Source organism: Cucumis melo, chromosome 6 (genome assembly GCF_025177605.1).
Source record: "Cucumis melo cultivar AY chromosome 6, USDA_Cmelo_AY_1.0, whole genome shotgun sequence".
NCBI lineage: Eukaryota > Viridiplantae > Streptophyta > Magnoliopsida > Cucurbitales > Cucurbitaceae > Cucumis > Cucumis melo.
Window position 1 is genome coordinate 29,572,559 of NC_066862.1, and position 23,194 is coordinate 29,595,752.

The 23,194-nt window shown below is 31.4% G+C and overlaps 3 protein-coding genes across 6 annotated transcripts; all 3 read left to right on the top strand.

The window, feature by feature from the left end:
• LOC103490888 (probable aspartyl protease At4g16563) lies at positions 1 to 1,912 on the top strand. The gene has a single exon (XM_008450629.3). It carries the CDS (start codon positions 195 to 197, stop codon positions 1,638 to 1,640), a length of 1,446 nt encoding a protein of 481 aa, XP_008448851.1. The 5' UTR covers positions 1 to 194; the 3' UTR covers positions 1,641 to 1,912.
• A 5,010-nt stretch (positions 1,913 to 6,922) lies between these two features.
• On the top strand, positions 6,923 to 11,592 carry LOC103490891 (phosphatidylinositol/phosphatidylcholine transfer protein SFH11). Of its 3 annotated transcripts, none has more exons than XM_017045097.2 (11): positions 6,923 to 7,356; positions 7,765 to 7,864; positions 8,103 to 8,369; positions 8,743 to 8,820; positions 8,902 to 9,003; positions 9,128 to 9,177; positions 9,485 to 9,593; positions 10,135 to 10,194; positions 10,711 to 10,752; positions 10,824 to 10,865; positions 11,390 to 11,592. In XM_017045097.2, the coding sequence occupies exons 1-11, from the start codon at positions 6,965 to 6,967 to the stop codon at positions 11,432 to 11,434; spliced, it is 1,287 nt and encodes a 428-aa protein (XP_016900586.2). In that variant the 5' UTR covers positions 6,923 to 6,964; the 3' UTR covers positions 11,435 to 11,592. The 3 variants fall into 3 exon arrangements, with proteins under 3 accessions (XP_016900586.2, XP_008448854.2, XP_050942437.1); XM_008450632.3 differs by having other exon boundaries at positions 6,930 to 7,356; positions 10,708 to 10,752; XM_051086480.1 differs by lacking the exon at positions 10,135 to 10,194 and having other exon boundaries at positions 6,930 to 7,356.
• Positions 11,593 to 21,494: 9,902 nt separating this feature from the next.
• On the top strand, positions 21,495 to 23,194 carry LOC103490889 (small heat shock protein, chloroplastic-like). Of its 2 annotated transcripts, none has more exons than XM_008450630.3 (2): positions 21,495 to 21,885; positions 22,563 to 23,194. In XM_008450630.3, the coding sequence occupies exons 1-2, from the start codon at positions 21,663 to 21,665 to the stop codon at positions 22,979 to 22,981; spliced, it is 642 nt and encodes a 213-aa protein (XP_008448852.1). In that variant the 5' UTR covers positions 21,495 to 21,662; the 3' UTR covers positions 22,982 to 23,194. The 2 variants fall into 2 exon arrangements, with proteins under 2 accessions (XP_008448852.1, XP_008448853.1); XM_008450631.3 differs by having other exon boundaries at positions 21,517 to 21,882.

Below are 23,194 nucleotides of genomic sequence, written 5' to 3' on the forward strand. Positions count from 1 at the left end.
AGAAGAAAGAAGAAAGAAGGGTGTAGTTGTAATGGCCACCACTTCTCAAACCCATACAAAAACCCCATCTTCCCCTAACCAGAACCTTCTTCTTCTTCTTCTATTCTCAATCCCCATCTCTTTAAATTCTCCAATTTCTCTCTCTAATTTCATTTCAAAAACCCCCCAATTTCTCTCTCTAAAATACTCCATTAATGGCGGTTTCCCCTGTTTTCATCTTCCTCCTCTGTTTTCTCCTCTCCTCCCCTGTTTTCTCCTCACAAATTTTCCTTCTACCTCTCTCCCATTCCTTATCATCCTCAATCTCCGATTTCAACAGCACCCACAATCTTCTCAAATCCACCGCCACCCGCTCCTCCGCCCGATTCCACCGCCACCGCCATAACCACCTCTCTCTGCCCCTATCCCCCGGCGGCGATTACACTCTCTCCTTCAACCTCGGCTCTGAGTCTCACAAAATTTCCCTCTATATGGACACCGGCAGCGACCTCGTTTGGTTCCCCTGTTCCCCGTTTGAGTGTATTCTTTGTGAAGGTAAACCAAAAATTCAATCCCCTTTGCCCAAAATCTCAAATAACAAATCAGTTTCCTGCAGCGCCGCCGCCTGCTCCGCCGCTCATGGTGGCTCCCTCTCCGCTTCCCACCTCTGTGCAATTTCTCGATGTCCACTTGAATCCATTGAAATTTCTGAGTGCTCCTCTTTTTCCTGTCCTCCGTTTTATTACGCTTACGGCGATGGGAGTTTAGTTGCTCGGCTTTATAGAGATAGCCTCAGTTTGCCAACGCCAGCGCCATCTCCGCCGATTAATGTTCGGAATTTTACTTTTGGATGTGCCCACACGACGCTTGGCGAACCGGTTGGGGTTGCCGGATTCGGCCGTGGGGTGTTGTCGATGCCCAGTCAACTCGCGACTTTCTCACCTCAACTCGGGAACCGGTTTTCTTATTGTTTGGTTTCTCACTCGTTTGCGGCGGACCGAGTTCGCCGCCCGAGTCCACTGATTCTCGGGCGGTACCACACCGGGGAGACGGAGTTCATTTACACTTCCTTGCTTGAGAATCCAAAACACCCTTATTTTTACTCAGTTGGATTGGCCGGAATATCAGTTGGGAATGTGAGGATTCCAGCGCCGGAGTTCTTGAGAAAAGTTGATGAGAGTGGTAGTGGCGGCGTTGTGGTGGATTCCGGCACTACTTTTACTATGCTCCCGTCAGGTTTGTATGAATCGGTGGTGGCCGAGTTCGAAAACCGTACCGGAAAGGTTGCAAACCGGGCGAGACGGATCGAAGAAAACACCGGGTTGAGCCCTTGCTATTACTACGAGAACTCAGTTGGCGTGCCACGTGTCGTGCTACATTTTGTTGGGGAGAAATCCAGTGTGGTGCTTCCTAGGAAGAACTATTTCTATGAGTTTTTGGACGGTGGAGATGGGGTGGTGGAGGTGGGGAGGAAGAGAAAAGTTGGGTGTTTGATGCTAATGAACGGTGGAGATGAGGCTGAGCTGGCAGGTGGGCCTGGTGCCACGCTTGGGAACTACCAACAACAAGGTTTTGAGGTGGTTTATGATTTGGAAAAGAACCGGGTTGGATTCGCTCGGCGGCAATGCTCCACTCTTTGGGACAATTTGAACCGGAGTTAGTGATGAAGAGTGAACCCGGTTGAGAAAGTGTTCTTTGACTTGTGACTATTGTCAACGGTCAACGCTATGAGGGTAAATAAGGAAATTTCAGGTTTGAAGGTTTTATTTTTTGTTGTAAATTCCTTGGGCACTTCACTTCTTGCTTTAATTATTATTTTTAGTTGAAATTTGTATATTAAAAGTGTTCAAAAAATTTGTTGCAAAGAAGAAAAAAAAAATGTATAGCTCAATTTTATTGCATGAAGCAAGGAATGAAGTGGTTGCTTTATCAAGTTAAGAATACAATAGATGTACTAAAGTAAGGATGTTAAAAGAGAAAATCATAAATCAAAATTATTTGTAAAACTTGAAAATGGAAATAAAAAGTCCATTGAAATACAGAATAGTCCAAAAACATCCTTCTCTATAATGAAAATTTCAAATTCTTCTCATCATCCTAAATTCTAAAAATATTTATAAATAATAATATATATTAGAAAATTGACAGTACACATATAAATGAAATTTTATTATATTTATAAAAATATTTAATCTTAGAATTGATTTTTCTTTAAATTAAATAATTCTTTTTCAAAAATAGGTATGAGTTCTCGAATAACGTTATATTTATATTTTAAATAATGATATGATATTTTAAATTAAAAAATAAATTTAAAAATCATATTTTTACTAAAATTATTTTTAAAATTTTAAATATTAATATATAAATATTTTTAAAAAATCAAACATAAAATAAAAAAAACTAAAAAGAAGTTAGTTTTCAAAAGCAAATGAATTTGTTATTATTAACGTAAGATTAAAGAGACCAAAATTGAGGACTTTTGTGTCAAAAAATTGAATATATTGATAGAAAAGTAAAGTTTTGGTTTTGGTTTTGGTTTTTTGTTTTTTTAGAGAGGGAACTGAGATTTACTACGAAGAAAATTGAAAATGTAAAAATGGAAAGAGTGAAATTGAAAGTGTTTGGGAAAAAAACAGAATGAGTTTGACGTAGAGGAGGGAAAAAAAAGAAAAAGGAAAAGAAAAGTAAAATATGTGTAATTATGTAAGACTACAAAAAAGTGTCAGTAAAGTGAGTGAACTCGGAGGGGCGAGTGGTTGGGATACAGCTGTACACGACTCGCCTCGAATCCGGAGGAGGAAGAGGAGGAGACGTATTCAAACGCAATCGTATCCAAAACTTCACTCACCCTCCACTTTTCTTCGCTTTACTTCCTATCTATCTCAAATAATATGCATTTCTTTTTTTTAAAAAAAAAAAACTCTAAACTTAAGCGTGTTTAATATGGAGCAATTTTAGGTTAGATGCTCATATCTCGAATCAACGTAATCCTAATCAGAATTTTAATCTTGAGGTAAAACTATCTTTAGAATTAAACACTTAACACACGTATACAATATATTGTTCGATTAGTTAATAAAGAATTGTTTATATATAATTGGGTTTTCTTTAAATTGACAAATTAATTTGTTAATTTAATAAAAAGACAATGGGTTTGTGAATATATATATATATATTGTAAGAATAGGGGAATAATAATGGGAAAGAGTAAAAGTATAATGTTTGTTTAGAAGTGAATATATGTGTTGTTTGTTGTAATATTCTTTACCTTGTCTTTTGTCTCCCAAACCATACCACCTTTTCCATGCCATTAATGTTTCATATTTTAGGGAAATAAAAAGTACTTTTGCTTTATTTTATTTTATTTTAGGTAAAGGCCAAGTGGGTGGAAGCACTTCCCCTAAATTTTTATTTTTATTAATTATTGTCTTTTCAACTTTAATTTAATTTTCGTTTCTTATATATATATATATATATATATATATATATATATATTTATAGAATTGAGATATAAAACATTCCTTCCCACATCTCAAATAATATTTTTTATGCATCTCTAATATTTACTAAAAAAATAAAAATAAATAAGGATAATTACATTTTAGTATAATTAAAATCAATATATTCTTATATTGATAAGATTAGAAGTAATTGGTTAAAAAAAATAATTTTTTTCAAAAATAGAAAATTTTGATAAACTATTTACATTTTGAACAAAACTAACAAAATTTTTTACACTTAATTTTTTTGGTAAATATTTTGTCTAACAATTTTTTTAAAAACTATTTATTCGAAAAAGATTTTTTTTTTTAAAAAAATAAATGTAACTTTTATAAGTGCATTATTAATTACAAATCATAGAAAAAAATCCACTTTATAATATAAATATATTTAAATAGGTTTGTATTATCTAAATGTTGGGATTCATATATTATTTAATGTTAATTAAAAAATAAAACCTCGTTCCCAAATATGAAGTTTCCCAAGAAAATCTCTAAAGCCAGATTTGATGGCTACTTAGTGTAGGAATTTGGTTAATGTTTATAATAAAAAGTTCTTTTGTCTAGTAAACAAAATTCATTTTTAAAATGTAAATTTTTAATAAATTATACAATATATCCTATCATATGTAGTTTTTTATTTTTCAATTTTGTCTTTTAAATTTTCTTTTAGAGTATTACTCTTGAATTATCCCATTTTAGTTGATTCAATTTTAATATATCTTCAAATTAATTCATGCAATTATATTTTTTTCTTTTGCTAATTTTCCTTTTTTAAAAAATCTTCGTGAGTATTCTTTTTATAGATATCGAAAATATATTGACGTAGTGTTTTTACATGAAAACTGTTATCGTTATTATTAAACTAAATTTGATAAGAAAATTAGTTTTAAATTACTAAATAACTTGTCTGAGTACATGTATATATCTATTAGTTTAAATGAATAGAACTTTATTATTTACTATCGCTTTTTTTTTCTTCATATATATAGAGCTCGTTTGAAAATTATAATAAAGTGGCAAAATATTTATATTGTATAGAAAAATTCTAAAAACGGAAAAAAGCTCACAGGCCTACAATCGTTTAGATTTGGCTAAAAGATTTTTTTTTAAGATTCTTTGGTACAAGATCGTTTAGATTTGGCTAAACTATATATATTTTTTTAGTTATTTTGGTATACGATCATTTATTTTTTTTACATGATCGTTAAATTTGGCTACTTCAATTTAAACAATTTTTTTCAAGATTCTTTATAGACTATCTTTTATATTTATGGCCCAAATCTAAACGATGTAAAAAAGAAGAGGAAAAGAAGAAAGACGATGGAGCGAAAAAAAAGAGAAAAAGAAGAAAAACGATAATAAGAAATAAGATTTGGCCAAATCTAAACGACATAAAAAAAAGAAGAGAAAAAGAAGAAAGACGATGAAAGAAATCGCAGTGAAGAAAAAAAAAGAATAGTAAAAAAAGAAGACGATAGAAAAAAATCGAAAGAAAGATAGAAAACAAACTTTAAATATTAAAAAGAAAAGCCTAATTTTATAGACTTTGTTACCCGAAAGTAAATATTTTATTAATTTATTATATTTATAAAAATTTCCTTTTTTCATAGTTAAATACTCAAATTCTCGTATTTAACAAATTTAGATATAATTGATGGCATGATTTTAGATATAATTGATGTCATGAATTTTCTAAACTTTGAACTTAGCTATTGGACCAAATGAATTGTTTAGGCACATGTAATGTTTAGTACTAAATAATTAAATGATTATTTTGCCGAAGGATTTAATTTAATGGGTTCACCCATGCATTTAGTTATAAAAATTTGTGAGGACAAGACAAAGTTGTCTAATCTCAATAACTAATTAGATGGTATAGTTCAATTTATGGTGGTGATCACTTACAAAAGAATTAATTTTTTTTAATGAGTTTCTTTAACACTCAAATATTGTAGAATCGAACGAGAGTTGTGTTGTGAAATTAGTAGAGATATGCGTAAACTAGTCCGAACACTCTCGAGTATAAAAAGAATTGAATATTTTGTGAATTTAGTTCCTTGCATTTCATCAACAATTCAAACTTAAATTATCAGTTCTATATAGTCTATTGTTATGATTAATATTATTTAAGTGAATGGTATGATAGTAAAGTTGTCATTCATTCCAATTATCTATCATATATCATGTCAATTTAATTATTTACTAGACAAATAAATAGATGTATTGACTTCAAATTCCATATAAGTTTCGTCGCAGACTTTTAATGAACTTGCCCTTCAACTCGCTAAATTTTATAAGAAGGTTTTCGTTCGTTGGATATAGTGCCAAAGTTAGTATAAGAAATGACTAATATTAATTAAACACAAAAGCTACTTTTAAAATACGGTAATAATTACAATTATATTCTCAAATTTAGGGTAACAATAGAAATTATAACAAATCTTTTAACTATGAAATTATATGGTGAAAAACTTTTATAATTAAGAGAATGGAAATGCATGGAATGACAAATATATAATAGATAATAAGAAGGGAGATTAAGATGTGACAGAATTAATTAAATGAAAGTTATGTTATGACATTGAGAGATAGTGTTGACTTTGATATTACTTTGGACTGTGTGGAAACTAATGCATGCATGACACCTAATCTACTGATGTGACCATTTCATTACCATCAATGTCCTCAATAACTCTAAATTTTATTTTAAATATTGAGTTTGTCAAAAACAATAATTCAAAACTCATTATTTAACGCTTAATTGAAATACAAATATTTTGTTATTTTTTTCTTATATTTTTCATAACTTTTTAAAATATTTTCTTGTTTTACCATTATTTTAGGGTTTAGGTTATCATAGTTCATTTAGGGTTTGGATTTTCAGTTGTAATAGTCGATGTTTTTGGTTATTATAAGTTTTTATTAAATATTATATAATATTTCAAATTTATTACAATGTTTACGATTTTATATCCTATATTGTTTATATTTATTAACTCAAAATAATGTGGTTTAGTTTAGAGTTTTAAATACAAAATTATTATAGCCAACTCAACGATTATTCGAACGGTTTCTCAAGTTGTTTGATAAACAAACTCAAATAAAGTTGGATTTGATCCACCAATTTCACTAGTCAGAATTTAATGATATTTCACAAAGTTTCAATAGTAAAGTTGACAAATTTTTTGAAAACTAAGATTTATGGTTCAAATCTACCCTCGGAGCCGAATAAGTGCTCACTATTGGGCCTAAAAGGAAAAGGAAAGCCCATTGGGCCTCAAACATGGGAAATGAATTTGATTTGGTTCTGTTGCTTGGTGCTCAAAATATTCCAAAAATTTATCACAAGACAAGCATTTCATTCTCTTCTTTGAGCCACTTTTTTCTCAATATTTAAACCCATTTCTATTCCTCTAAAAAAAATCCATTCCATTTGAGGCCTTTCGAAAATTCCTTCAATCTGGATTCTCTCCATTTATATGTTCACATTCCTAGAACACTACATGCCTCAATTCCAAATGCATATTTCAAAAAAAGAGTTTAAAGAGATATTCGTGTCAAAAGACAGCGGTGGTAGAGACGGCGAACTCCCGTCGAGTTCGAAGACGAAGAATGTGTACCCTCCCATTGAGAACTTTTGGCTACCACCCTCGGTGGCAGAAAAAATGGTGGATGCTCCGAGGGGTGGAGGCCTCGGCTCGAAGCTGCTTCAACCGCTATGGTTTCGGAGACCGTCGAAAGGAAGCTTGAAGATGGCAATGGAAGGGAAACATGATCCAAAGGAAGAAAAAGCAGTTGATAAGTTAAGGGAAATGCTTTTTCTTGATGGTAAACTGCCAACCAAATTCAACGATTATCATACTCTTCTAAGGTGAGTGTTTGTGTAGTTTTTTTTCCTAAGATTATTGTTTTGGGTTTAATGCAATAATGCAATGAGTTGTAATTGGTATATATAACTCAATGTTCAAGCAAAGCATTTCAAAAAGTTGGTTATATATTATAAAATAAAATAGTCATGAATTCTAGCCTTGTTCTGTGATATATTTGAAAGTGTCAAAACCGAATCATGTGCATTTCGACTAATTTAACGGGATTAATCCGTTTGATCTTACAACATCTAGGTGTTAAGAAAACTCGTAGGATATTAAATTCTAGGTAAGTGATTACCATAGACAATTGATATATACTATCTAAATTCAAAAAGTTGAAAATCTATTTGATGTAGATTCTAGCTTAGGTTAATATTTAATTTTTTTTCGGATTGTATTATATATTTTAGATTTCTTCGGATGAGAGATTTTGATATTGAAGCAGCAAAAGACATGTTTTCGAAATTCATCAAATGGAGAGAGGATTTTAAAACCGATACAATTTCAAAGGTATTTTCTCTTTTTAGTTAAATTACTTTTATCAACGTCTACGATAATCTAATATTTTGGATTCGATTTAACAGTCAATTAGTGCTCGTTAGCTAAATAAGGGGATGAGAATTTGAACTACTAATCTTTTCGTACTCGACATATATATATATGCTTGCTAAGTTCTTGTTTTAATCGTTAACACATATTTTATGTCAGTTGAATTGTGACTAAAGAAGTTGTCGTTAATTAATGGTAGGATTTTAAATTTGAAGAGAAAGAAGAAGTAAAGAAATGCTACCCACATGGATTTCATGGAGTAGATAAATATGGAAGGCCAATATACATAGAAAGGATTGGAATGGTGGATCTCAACAAATTGTTGCAAGCAACAACACTTGAGAGATTTGTAAAGTATCATGTTTCTGAACAAGAGAAGACTTTGAGTATTAGATATCCTTCATGTTCTATTCATTCCAAGAAGCATATTGCATCTACTACAAGCATTTTAGATGTTGGTGGTGTGGTGAGCAACTTCTAATTTGTTCTTTTAAACACACCCTATTTTTGTTTTAGATTTTCTCCCCAAAGATGCCGTTTCGATCAATATGTTCTTGACTAATTACGTTTTCATTTATGTTTTGTCGCATGAGAGTTTAGATGTGTGTTTGCATGACGAAAGAGATTGTGATACATATGTATGTTACAAATCAACCGTGTGTGACTTGTTTTATAAAAGTTTATCGTAAAAATTAATCGAAGAGGGTGTGTGGTTTTGTGTTTTAGTACGAAATAGAGTTGTGATTGAAACCATTTTTGACATGTGTCTATGGTTTATAGTATAACTTATGGGATAAGCGAGATTTGAACATCGAGTCTTTTTTTTTTTCTTTTCTCAGGGAATGACTAACTTCTCCAAACCTGCAAGATACTTGTTTACAGAAATTCAAAAGATCGATAGTAATTACTATCCAGAGGTAGGGTTCTCTTATTTTAATTAGATATATTTAGTTATGGTTAATCAATATACTTAATTTTGATTTGAATTGTTTATGCAGACACTAAATCAACTGTTTATAATCAATGCCGGATCAGGTTTTAGAATATTATGGAAAGCACTTAGAGCATTTATTGATCCTCGCACATTAGCTAAGATTCATGTTTGAATTAAATTTCTTCTCTCTCTTTTCTTTTTAAAAAATTAATTACATTAAACCTTAGATTTATTTTTCTAATTATCTTATCTTAATCCATGTCGTTTTTTAATTTGGTACCTAATCATAGGTTTTAGGACATAATTTTGTTCACGAGCTACGCGAAATCATAGATCCAAGGTAACATACTTATCCATTATTTATTAATCAACATTCTTTCATTCTTTTAATTAAGAAAGAGGTATCGTAATGTTTCGTATTTTTGCTTTGTAGTTTTAGGGTTCGTCCATTTCTTAAAACTTTTATCGTCCCTACCTATAATACTACTCATATTTTTTAACACCTTTTTTTTTTTTTTTTTTTTTTTTAATTTATTATTATTATTATTATTATTATTATTTACGAATGTTTTTGAATATTTGAGTAATTGAGATTATAGAAATGCTACATTATATTGACTGACAAAATTGAAGTAAAAACATTGCAGTAATTTACCAACATTTCTTGGTGGAAATTGTGTTTGTTGTGAATTTGGAGGTTGTCTTTTTAGTGATAAAGGTCCTTGGAATGATCCCGACACTCTTGCCTTGCTTCAGGTCTTTCTTTCTTTTTCTTTTTATTTATTCTCGTTTTGATTCTTACTTTTCAAAATGTTATATATTTAACGTATCTTAATTCGGAGAAAGAAATTGAGTTAATATAGTTTTTGGATAATCTTTGATCGATCCAAACACACCCTTAGTCATTCAATTTTAAATCTTCGAAATATTATTGCGATGCTACTTTTAAAATTTTAGTTATGTTTACCCTTTGTAACTTTGTCGCTAAATAAATCATTTTCGTCGTTAATGTTAATGGACTCTATCAATTGATTTAAAAGAATTAAAATTAATTATGTTTCAACACTATTAAAATTGAAATTAAAAAATAAATTTCACTTTATAGTTATTTATCGAAGACTAAAAATGAGTATAGAATGAAAATCGAGGTTCGTAAAGATATAAATCTTGAAACCTAGAGACCAAATTAGAATAAATTTCAAAACTCGAGAACGAAGTTGTAACATTTTGAAATGTATAAACTATATATTGAAACGAAGCTCGAAACTTAAGGATTTAAGCCTTTATTTTTAAACAGGTTATCTCTTCGGCAGATGAAACATATGATAATCCCGAAAATGCTTTGTTAGACGACACAGTAAGCAAAACTTCCCCGTCATGTATCAACTTCTATTTTTAAATCGAAAAAGAAAAATAAAGGTTAAATTCATCGACTATTTAAAGAAAAATAATATGTAAATGAAAAATTGTCAAAAATATTTACAAAAATATTGTTTTAAAAATATGTAATAATTCATAAACTTAATGTTTTGTTTCTAATTAAGTTTTTTATACGAATAATTTTCTCGTCCGAAAAAATGTTATCTTTTCACAATACAAAAATTTAATAATTAAATTTATTTTGTAATAACAACTTCAACATAGATAAATATAAAATATTTCATGATTTGGTTGGGTTAATTTTATTATTTGAATAGGATTAATTTGAATTTTGAGATAAATTTTTTACCACTCCAAATTCATGTATGTATGTATGAATGTACATATATATATATATATATATATATATATATATATATATATATATATATATATATATATATATAGTTTTTGAGAATTATAAATTTAAGTGTTGATGAGTTTTGTTTAGCAGAAAATCCAAGCCTTAGAAGAAGCATTAGAAGAGACAAAGAAAGTAAGTTTTATGGTTTTCGTTAAATTTTGTTCTACAAAAACAAAAGATTCTAAATATATTTAATATTGCAGAAAATTAAGGCATTAGAAATAGCACTTGAAGATACCAAAGTGGTGAGTTTTCTTTTTATGTCTAAATTATTTCTAAATTCAACTTTTTTCCCCAAAGAATCTACGTTTAAGAAATAACATTGCAAAAACTACTTCTACACTTTAGTACGAGTGAGATCGCGGTTTTGACATGGTTTTGGTTAGGTCAACCTAGAAACCAAACCAAATCAATTGGTTTTTATAAGAAAAAAATCCAAACCAATGTTCAAATAAAGAATCGGTGTATTTAGTTTTTCTTGTAAAATACTCCTACACTTCAGAAGCATTCGTAAAACGTTTATTAGTTCAAGGTTGCAACTACTTGAATTGAAACTTTTTAGGATGTCATAGAACAACACTATTCGTACATTAGATTTCATTAGTTTAGAGATATTCGTACAATTTTCTTTAAATAACGGTATAATTTGTCTTAATCAACTACTACATTATATTTCATATGTTAGCAACGTATAATTAATATCAATATTGTTATTAGATGAGATGTTAGTTCTTTTATGTATTATTTTTGTTTTCCTTCTTTTTTACAGATTTTGAAAGATTTAACAAAACATATAGAAGACTTGAGAAGTTGAGAATTGAAAGTCCAATCAAAATGCATCGGTTTTTATAGTTGTAGATCAATTGGTATTCAAGAATGTAATTTTAGGAGCAATTACTACGTACCAAAAGGAGTATTGCTCAACTTACATAAAACTTTCCACCATCTATCTCACGATCAAAAGTTCGAACACTTACAAAACTTGCCCTAACTTAATTTATTATTTATTTTTAAAAGAGCAATATGGAAAAAAAGTTAAAGAACTAAAAGTTTTTTTTGTACCCATTCTTAACTAAACTTTAACCTTTTGTTTTACGACGAGGGTTTTTAGAGCCTCTATTATGTGCACAAATTACTAATTGATGTATAGTATTTTGATTGAGGATGTTTTATAATGTGTTGAGAAATTGAGCATAGTTTAATAAAATATGAATGTGTTAGAAACCATGAGGTTTGTGGTTTAAATGTTTTAGCCTCTAGTTATACCGAAAAGTAAATTTGTTATGTAGTGGCTAAATTAGGATCAGTAACACTCCACATGTTTAGGAGGGAGACGTGAATTAATTAATATCACGTTTGAATAAGAAATATCTTGATAACCTAGAAGTAAGATTAGGATGATTTAAAAAAAATTGAAAGTTAGTACATATATCAATAAGTTACACCTTCTTGTTCGATGACTAAATCATAAGAATTTCAAAGTTAGTTGTTCTGAGCTTAGAGCAATCATATGTTAAGTAACCTTTTAAGAATTTTTTTAAAAATACATGTGAGAGAGGACAAAACATGAAGGACACGCAATGGTTTGTGAGGACAAATTTAATTTTTCAACTCTAAAAGCCTTCAAGACAAGCGAGAATGACGTTGTTAGGTCGTAAGAGGTGCAAAAGGGTGTGAGGAACATCGGTTGCCGAATCTTAAATTTCAAATCTTGATCCAAATCTTAGGCCTAAAAATGATAAATGTCAAATAGTAAAAACGGTAGCAAATAGTAAATGTTGAGAGAAAATGAGGGATTTGAAATAATGTTTACGGTAGTTAATTGTGGATTTTAAAACATTATTTATTGTGGCTAAGGGTGGTTATTATAGTTTTACATAATCCTCGCCCCAAACGACTCCTTAGTAACTACAATTACGTTAATTTTACATAAAATCATCAACTTGACTTATTTAACTTTCATCTCAAAAAGTTTCTTTCTAGGAATCAATAGGAAAAGAGTGACTACTTTTTCGATATCAAATGGGCATCGGTAAATATAACAATCAAACACAAAATATCAATAAATATAGCACAACACAACAAAATTAGCAAATATAATAGAATTTAGATCCAACTTTTAGAGTCTATCAAATGATAAACTAATGACTTTACTATATTTGATTTTTTTTTAAAAAGAATGTTTTTATACACTTAATTATTGATCTTATAAGTATTACTTAGTGCAATTACTCTTTCACGTGGCTTTATAGTCTTCTGAATTTTTTCTATATTCACATAATTTTTTCTTTTTCTTGAGGGCCAAATATCTTCACTATTTAATATATGATATCTTGCTTCTTTCTTTCCTTTTAAAGAACTTTTATTTCATTATTCTCTAGTTTATAACGGTTAAAATGCCATTCTAGTTCGTTATTGTCATTTCGTTAGTGAATTGACATTATCATCGAGATATTTCAAATAGACACTTTTTTTTAGTTGTTTTAATACAAAATAAACTAATTTATTTACCAACATAATAAAATGTCATTGTCTATATCAATAACATTTTGAAATTATTTCTAACAATTTTGCTATATTTAAAAATAAATGTTCGAACCTAAAATTAAATTTTCGAACAAATTTCCACATCTTCGTAAATTTAATTATGTGAATTAGACATTTCTAATATTTCTTAAAAAAGATTAATGAAAATATAAAAAAAAATAAGCTCCAAACATGTAACTAAAATTAATATAATATATATAAATAATAAACCTTTCAACTTGTTTAAAGAAAAGAAAAGAAAATATTTACTTATTTTTATCTATATTTTATGTAAAATTTATGAACTTAATATCAGGAGCGTTTGAGGCGATGAGTGACTTATAATAGAATGAAATTATAATAATCTGTATTTTAGATGAAAATTATTATAGTTTGTGTTATTATTATAGTCGGTATTTAAGGTGTAGGCTATTATAGTTTGTATTATTATAAGTTGTGTTTGGAGTAAAGACTATTATAATCTAGGTTTTTCACTACTCTTTTTTTGTCTATATACCGTACATGAAATACACATTTTTCTTCGATTGATTTTATTAACTCTTGTTAATTAAAATGTTCATTTAATAAATTTAGCTTCAAATTTGGTTTTTCACTATTTTTCTTTTACCATGCATATATATTGTACACGAAATACATATTTTTCTTTAATTGGTTTTATTAGATCTCGTTAATTATGATGTTTATTTCTTCGATTACATTTTTTGTAAGTCATTAATTATATGTCATAAAAGTAAATTTAGGAGAAAGTTTAATTACTAATTCTTCGTTTTTATTATTTAATTACTAGTGTTTTCATTACTTTTTTTATGATTTTTAGAGGGAGTTATGAGTTTGTTAATTTTGTAAAAAAAAAGGAAAAAATTATATAAGTTTTTGCATGATTTTAACCACTAAATACAATCATTTTTTTTTTCTATATTCATTTGCCATACTATCATTGATTCTTTATTTTTTCTAAGTATGATACAAATTTATTCTATGATAGATTTTTTTTTTATTATTATGTTATCATTCTTTTTATAACAAAAATTGTGTTCTAAAAAAAAAAAGAATTATGATACATATTTTTTCTTCTTCAGATTTGCGATACAAATTTGGTTATTCAAATTTTCTTTTATGCTAAATCTTTTCATAAAATAGATTTTTAATGAAAAAAGTAGAATAGTATTTTTTCTAAAAATTATCCCTTTGATTTATTTAGGAATAAAAGCTCAATTTTTTTTTATTCAATCGAAATACAAATTCCATTTTACCCCACCTAATTAGATAAAACTGTTGAATTATTATTCTTCGTAAGTTTAACACAATTGATTTTTCTTATTATGTTTAGGCAGTGACCGTTTAACACGATTTTTCTAAATTTTTCCAAAGAAATTTTTTCTCAAATATTTTTCTAGATTAATTTTTTAAGTAATTTTTACTACGTTATTTTTGCAAATATATTTTTCGTAATTTATTTTTCCTAAAAAACCATATTATATTTTTTTATAATTTAGTTTTGCTAGCAAAATTCATTAGATGAATTATTTTTATGGCATAATTAAAATTTGTGAAATATATAATAACCCTTGAAAGAATGACGAATAGTGATAACATGAGAAATGAAGGAGTGAGAAATAATGTGAAAAAAAAAAGGAGGAGTGAGGAATAGTGACCGAAGAGAAATAGGAAAATGAGTATAATAGTTTTAGTCCTAATCTTGGGGTTATAATAACCCTTTGAACTAACATGGAATAGACTAAAATAATCTACTCCACACCTTTATAATCTGATGACCAAATAAACAGTAAAAACTATAAAATTTTTCAATTAAAAACTGAGCCACCAAACCATCTAAATTTTAAAAACTAATTCTGAAATTTACATAATTTTAAAATTCAATATTTATCATTTACAAATTTAATCTTTTAGGGTGTGTTTGGGCCTCGGGTATGGGGGGAAAAGGAAAAGAAATTTGGGCCAAACCTTGTTTGGCCCAAGTGTTATGGCAAAAGGGGATTAGGAAAACCCTAATCCCCATATCCCCTATTTTATCCTACTATTCAGCCGCCGACTGCCTCTGTTAACCCTACTATTTTCCGGCCGCTTTCCGTCGATTTCCCTGTGTTTTCCGTTCCCTTTTCGTCGCGTTATCTTCGATTATCTCCATTTTACCTATCTCTTCTCCCTTCCTCTTCCTCTTGAAGTTGATTTTACCTATCTTCGATTATCTCCATTTTGTTGAGAAAGTTTGCTATATTTCACCGATTCGTGACCTCCGAAACGCATTTGCTCCTCTTATCCTCTACCCGAAACGATCTGTTCGTGTTCCATTATTTTACCCTAATCTCCCTGAAACGCCTCTCACCCTCTCTATTTTGCGTTTCGTTGATCGGTTGCGACGAATGTCCGTGACCTCCGAAACGCTTCTCATCCTCTCTATTTTTCGTTTCGTTGATCGGTTGCCACGAAAGTGCGTGACCTCCGAAACACTTCTCATCCTCTCTCCATTTTTTCATACCATTTCGTCCATCGAACAAACCATTGTCGCTCCCCACTCTTGCCGATCGTATAACCAGTTTACTGCACTTTTTTTGTTTAACCGAAGGGGTATGTTGTCATTGATTCTACACTAAATCGAGGAAAGGAACTCGAGTAGGGGCATGGGAGCATGGCAGTGGTTATCGGTGTGCACCAAAGGTATGACGTGCCTATGATGAGGATTGTGGTGGTGGTTCTGATTTCATCTTTTCATGTTTGTTCTTATTTTCAGTCGATTATGCATTCATTTGTTCTTCATATTGCCAGTGATGAGTTCAATTATATATTACTGATTCTGTTCATTTTGTTTTAAATCTTTGTTTGTCAACTTTGTTAACCATCATCCGACTGTTGTTGTTGATGTTCATATGTGATAAATTCTGGATTTCTTTGTTGTTGATCTTTGTGATCAATTGTCTTATTGATGTTCAAATGTGATCAATTGTGGAACATCCCTCTTTGTTCTTCATATTCGTTTCTGAACTTGTTTAATGATCATGAATCTCTGTTCTTGACATCCATATGTGATTTTCATTTGATTTTTCCTTCCTCTGTCATCATTTATGTTGGAAGTCTGGATTTCTTTTACAACTTGTTAAATTTCATTTGATTTTTGTTTCCTCTGTCATCATTTATGTTGGAACTCTGGATTTCTTTTACAAGTTGTTAAATTTCATTTCATTTTTCCTTCCTCTGTCATGATTTATGTTGGAACTCTGGATTTCTTTTACAACTTCTTAAATTTCATTTGTTCCATTGAATTTCATTTTTGCTGCCTGTGTACTTGTGTTGAAAAAATTGTCTGCCTACTCTGTACAGGGTTTGACTGCTTTTCTCAAATCCCCTATTTTATGGGATTCTTCTTTGACTAAATTAATTCTTGTATACCTATTTATTACTATATATTTGGATGTTCTCACAGCATTACATGCCCCATTCTCTTCCCGTTTTCTTATACTTTGCAGTCCCCTTTGGTATGTTCATAAGATTTGTTTCCTCTAATTGCTTTTCATTACATTTGCCACTTTAGCCACTGTTTTCACTACTTTACGATTGAATAATCTTTAATCTAACTTTTAAAACCACACTTGTTTGTTTTTTACAATTGCCACTTTTGCTATGTGCTTGAAATTTTTCCTACTTAATTTTTTTTTACAAAACAAATATGGTTGTTGTAGTTTGATTTCTCCCTATGGCCTCTTTTTGGTGTTGTAGTCTGTTTTCTCCCTATGGTTTTTTTCCCTTTGCGCACTGTATTCTCACACTCCCGACGTTTTTATGAACATGTTGATCTCTATTTTATGTCTCTCGTTGGTTGCTTGTGTTTTACATGTGATGTTACGAAGTCCACCGCACTAAATTGTACCATAAATGCGTTCTCTTGAACGTCTTTGATGGTATTTATTAACTCTGAGGCAACTTTCTTTCCCATACATTATGTACTAACACTTTTTTTTTGGTACGGTCCCATGGATTTGTAAGCTTTCGTTTCTTTTTAAGGTATGTTTCATATGCGTTTTTTCGTTTATTTTTTACAATACATAATCTTTACGGCCACGCATATGTAATGACAATGTTGGTTGGTTGTGTAAATCTTCAGGTTGTCCTACTTAAAGAATTCGTAATTGAGGTACAACGGCTTTAAACCTCATTCATTTATGAAGTTTATGTATATGTCCTGTAATGAATTCTTTTCTTTCTTTATTATTCATTTCTGTTTCTTGTATAAAACACTTCGCATTATATGTTATAAATTGTATTTTTCTTCGTATGTTAAATTATAGTATTCTTTATTAATTTCTTTCCATACTATATTTGCCACTGCCCGTATGTATGTTAGCTACTGTTTTGAAATTAACAAAACTTGCCACTGCCCGTATGTATGAATTTTTCTTACTATCGATGAATTTGATAGTCATTACATCAAAATAATTAACATTATTATTTAAGAAAAATTGATTGTATATGTAAATGAATAATAATAACATAGTGAGCTATAGAAAATTAAATAAACGAAGATGTTTCAACAATATTATTGAGATATTCATGTATGTAATTTGGGTGGTAATGTTAAATAGAAATAGAATTCAAAATAATATTTTTGAACTAACTTTATTTTATGTAAGATGTAGTGGGTTACAAAATTACTAGCTTCCCTAGTTAATTTACAAACATTTTGGTTTACAAAAAAATTAATTTAGAAACTTCTTCAATTATTTTACAACAAAGTAATGGCAAATATATTTTACAAACTCCTAAAAAATGTATATTTATAAACATAATGTAAAGAAATTCTATTTATAAACAAATTTTACAAAATCTCTCAATTAATTTATAAACCAATTTTACAAAATCTCTCAATTAATTTACAAATAGCACCTTTTTTTTGTCATTCAAATAAATTATGTTTATTATTATTATTATTATTTTTTAAGAAACACAAATTAGTTTAAACTCCCATAATTAATGTAAAAAAAATGTATATTTATAAACATAATTTTACAAACTATTTACAATTAATTTGAAATTAAATAAAATTTCAAAACATATTTTCGCATTTGTGTCGCTTCTAAATGCATTTCTATTGGACGAATACATAATTAGTTTAAAAAAATGGGTTTCCAAATATACGTAATGAAGTTTCCAGGAACGTATTTTCAAAAAAGTAGTACAAGTCAATTACTTAATTTGTAAACATATTAACTTAGTTTACCTTTGAAGATATTTCCAAAATTTCAAAACCTAGATTGGTAGTAGGTGATTACGTTAACAACATTTCAAATTAACACGTTCTTAGGATTATTTTCCAACAGGGTGTGAATCTATAATTTATAATGGATGAACATGAGTTGGCGTCTATTGTAAATGCGTTCATAGCATCCCAACGACAGTTGTTACTAATGTTGGAGCTTTTGAAGAACGATACGAAGAGGATAACGCACATCCCGTATGAAACTAGGCATAGGATTAGACAGTTAGCTTACTTTCGCATGATTCATGGGTCAGACCTTGTCTGTCGCCAAAGTACGAGAATGGACCGAAGATGTTTCGCCATTCTGTGTCACCTACTGAGGACCATTGCTGGACTAACGTCGACGGAAGTCGTCGATGTTGAGGAGATGGTAGCAATGTTCCTCCACATTCTTGCGCACGATGTGAAAAATCGTGTCATTCAACGAGAGTTCATGCGGTCGGGCGAGACAATTTCCCGCCATTTCAACATGGTCTTGTTGGCTGTCATTCGACTTCATGACGAGCTGTTGAAAAAACCACAACCGGTGCCTAATGAATGCACAGATCAAAGATGGAGGTGGTTTGAGGTACACATTTGTCTCGAACTACGTACTTCCAACACAACGACGTTAGTTCTTCTCAATAATTTTTAGTTATGCGGTGCAGAATTGCCTAGGTGCATTAGATGGCACGTACATAAAAGTCAACGTTCCAGCAAGTGACCGGGCTAGGTATAGAACACGCAAGGGGGAGGTGGCCACAAATGTACTTGGCGTGTGTGACACGAAAGGAGATTTTGTTTACGTACTTGCCGGTTGGGAAGGATCAGCTGCGGACTCACGCATCCTCCGTGATGCCCTTTCAAGACCTAATAGGCTTAAGGTGCCCAAGGGTAAGTAACAAGGGCATTGTACCTGTGAATGGAATTTTAGAAGTAACAACTGCGACATTTTAATCGTGCATTGTGATTACAGGCTATTACTACTTGGTTGATGCCGGGTACCCAAATGCGGAGGGTTTCCTGGCACCATACAGAGGGCAACGCTATCACTTACAAGAATGGCGTGGCCCTGAAAATACACCTTCAACGTCCAAAGAGTTCTTCAATATGAAACATTCTTCTGCTCGTAATGTAATCGAAAGAGCATTCGGTGTCTTGAAGGGTCGATGGGCGATACTGCGGGGAAAGTCATACTTATTGGTAATTTAAACCATCGATAGTCGAATGATGGCGTTCAAGATCCCAGGTTCTAATATCCATGCTTCAACCATCGATAGTCGAATCAAATTGATGAAGAGAATGTTTCACGCACTTGCGGAGATGCGTGGCCCAAACTGTAGTGGTTTTGGGTGGAATGATGAAAAAAAATGCATCGTCGCTGAGAAAGGAGTCTTTGACGATTGGGTAAAGGTGCGTTACTAGATATTTGAACACTTGTTTGATTATTTGAATACATGGACTAATAATTTATTATTGCACTTATACAAAGTCATCCGGCGGCGAAAGGCCTCCTTAATAAGTCGTTTGTCCACTATGACGAACTGTCGTACGTGTTTGGCAAAGATCGTGCAACAGGAGGTCGGGCTGAGAGTTTTGCGGACATTGGGTCAAACGATCCTCCTGGGTATGACGCATTTGCTGCTGATGCTATGCCAGATACGGACTTTCCGCCAATGTACAGTCCGGGATTGAACATGTCGCCTGATGATTTGATGGAAACAAGAACCGCTAGGGTCAGTGAACGTAGAAATGTTTCAAGCGGGTCTAAGCGGAAACGTCCAGGACATGCCACAGATAGTGGGGACATAGTTCGTACTGCCATTGAGTATGGAAATGAACAACTTCATCGCATTGCTGAATGGCCTATCCTACAACGTCAAGATGCTACCCAAACACGTCAAGAGATTGTTCGACATTTGGAGGCCATCCCTGAGCTCACATTGATGGATAGGTGTCGCTTAATGCGTATACTTATGCGTATCGTCGATGACATGAAAGCTTTCCTTGAAGTTCCCGACCATATGAAGTACCCGTACTGCAGCCTCATTCTTCAAGAAAACCAATGACTAGTTAGTTTGTTTTATTTGTATTAATGAAACTTTTCTTACTTGGACTATATGTTATTCTTCTAACTTGTTATGTCTTATTATATAACGAACTTTAAATTCTGTTGAAGTTAATTAGTTTGTAGTTTCGTTTCGCTTTAAAATGTAATGGTATGAATTGTTGTATTATCCTATTAATGTAGTGTTTTCGTTCAAGTTTTTTTTTTACAATATTTATAAGTTGCTAATACGTGGAAATAATTTGGTTTAAATACGCTAATGAATTTACGGATTTACGAATTAATTTTGGACGACATAACGTAAGAGAATTATATTTTCAAAACCTAGTTACAGAATTATGTTTAGATTATTCTAATTACATAATTGAATATTGATCATGAAAAAAAAATTATATATTTTTTATTCTTATATTAACATTCCTTATTTAAAAAAAATAACATAAATCTAATTAACGTAATCTTTGCCCCAAACAAGTTTTATAATAATACTACAATCATAACTCTTCCTCCAAACACATTTTATAATAATACTATAATAATAATCTTTCCCCCAAACACATATTATAATAATACTACTATAATAATTCTTTCCCCAAACACATATTATTATAACACTACTATAATAATCTCTTTCCCAAACACATACTATTATAACACTACCAATAATAATTCTTCCCCCAAACACATATTATAATAACACTACCAATAATAATTCTTCCCCCAAACACATATTATCATAACACTATCAATAATAAATCTTCCCCCAAACACATATTATCATAATACTAGGATTATCATAATCCTAGGATTATCATAATCCTTTTCCCCCATAACTCTTTCCCTCCCCCAAACACACCCTTAGCGAATATATTAAATTCAAAGATCAAAATCTATCATCATAGTAACCTAATTGCTATTATAAAAGGTTTCGAGTGTAATGGTAAAATTTAGTGGATTAGATTATTAGGAATTTGAAATTAAAATAAAATGTGACGAAAAGAAATGGGTAGGATTCTAGAAACCCCGGCAATGGACTCGAACAGAACCCAGCCTAGAACCTTCTTCCCCCTTCCCCACGCTTCTACTCCCTCTACAAAACCCCCAACTTTTCTCTCTTAAACCCCAGCTTCTTGTAGTCATCGAATAGCAATCTCAGCTCTCCAAAAATCTCCAACTATGGCTTCTTCCATCGCTCTCCGAAGGCTTGCCGCTTCCTCTGCAACTAAGCTTTTCAATCCTGTTCGCTCAGCCTCTGTTCTCCCCTCCTCTCTTGCTCGTTCTTTCAACACCAATGCTCAGATGACCAACTACGACGATGACGACCGCTCTGTTGATGTGGACCGACGCTCTGACCGCTCCCTCTCTCGTTCTCGTGATCGCTTCCCTGGTTTCGGAGGTAGTTGTTATCTTCGTCCGTGCTTCAATTTTCCTTGATTCTGATGTTACTGAATGGTTCTGCAGTTTTCAAATAATTTTTATGTTTGAACTTTTTTTTTTTTTTTTTTTTTTGAGTGGGTTCATTTCGATTTGTGGAAGTGGGTTCGTGGATCTTCTGGTGGAAGTGGGTGTTTGAGTTGATATGTTTCATCGTTAGTTCTTGAGGAATGAGAGCTATGACGGTTCTGTTCGGCGAATCTGGACATGATTTTTGTAATTGACTGGAGATAAGTGAAAATTTGTGTTAGTTGTTGGTGGATATTTAGCGGATCAGTCTTCTCGACCTTGTGGCTATGGAACTGTATAAGTTGATAGTGCTCGAGTGAGACTTGCGTGTTTGCTGTTTTGATCACTCTGTTTACGGGTCTCTGGCGTAAAATCTTTGGAATTCGTCATGATCTTGTGAGGATCTTATTTAGGAAGTTGTGTTTGATGAACGATTTCCGTGACGTACCTAGCTCATTCGTCAATTGGGTCACATTCTAAGTCTTGTACTCTGGTTCTCTGTGGATCCTTGCTCTGATCTGGAAACTAGGCCATCGTAGTGATTAATTCGTTGTTGTTTAGGGGGGAAATTTTGATTGTTGTTTGTTAATGCCGGATGCTTGTTCTGAACACTCTTTGTTTGTTTATTTACAGATGTGTTCGATCCATTTTCTCCAACTAGGAGCCTAAGCCAGGTTCTGAATCTGATGGATCAGTTCATGGAGGACCCATTTCTGGCAGCATCACGAGGAGTAGGAGCAGGAACAAGGAGGGGCTGGGACGTGAAAGAAGACGATAATGCTCTATATCTACGAATGGACATGCCAGGACTGAGCAAAGATGATGTGAGGGTGAGTGTGGAGCAGAACACACTGATCATCAAAGGAGAGGAAGCGAAAGAATCGGAAGACGAAGAAGATCGTAGACGATTCTCGAGCAGACTAGACTTGCCTGCGAATCTGTACGAACTGAATTCAATCAAAGCAGAGATGAAGAATGGGGTGCTGAAAGTGGCAGTGCCAAAAGTGAAGGAAGAAGAAAGAAAGGATGTGAGACATGTTACTGTTGAGTAGTTTGGTCCCTCGAAACTAGAAAATGGTGAAGAGATTCTTCTTTCGTCCTATATAGGTTTAGTTAGTTTGATGCTTTGGGTTCTTGTGTCTGCATGTGAATAAGACATAAGGATTTCAGAGTTGTTTCGATAATGTCGTGTAAGTTGGTTGAAGAGTTGAGAAAGTGTTTTTGAGATGAATATCTTTGAATAAACGTTCTTTGAATTGAAGGCA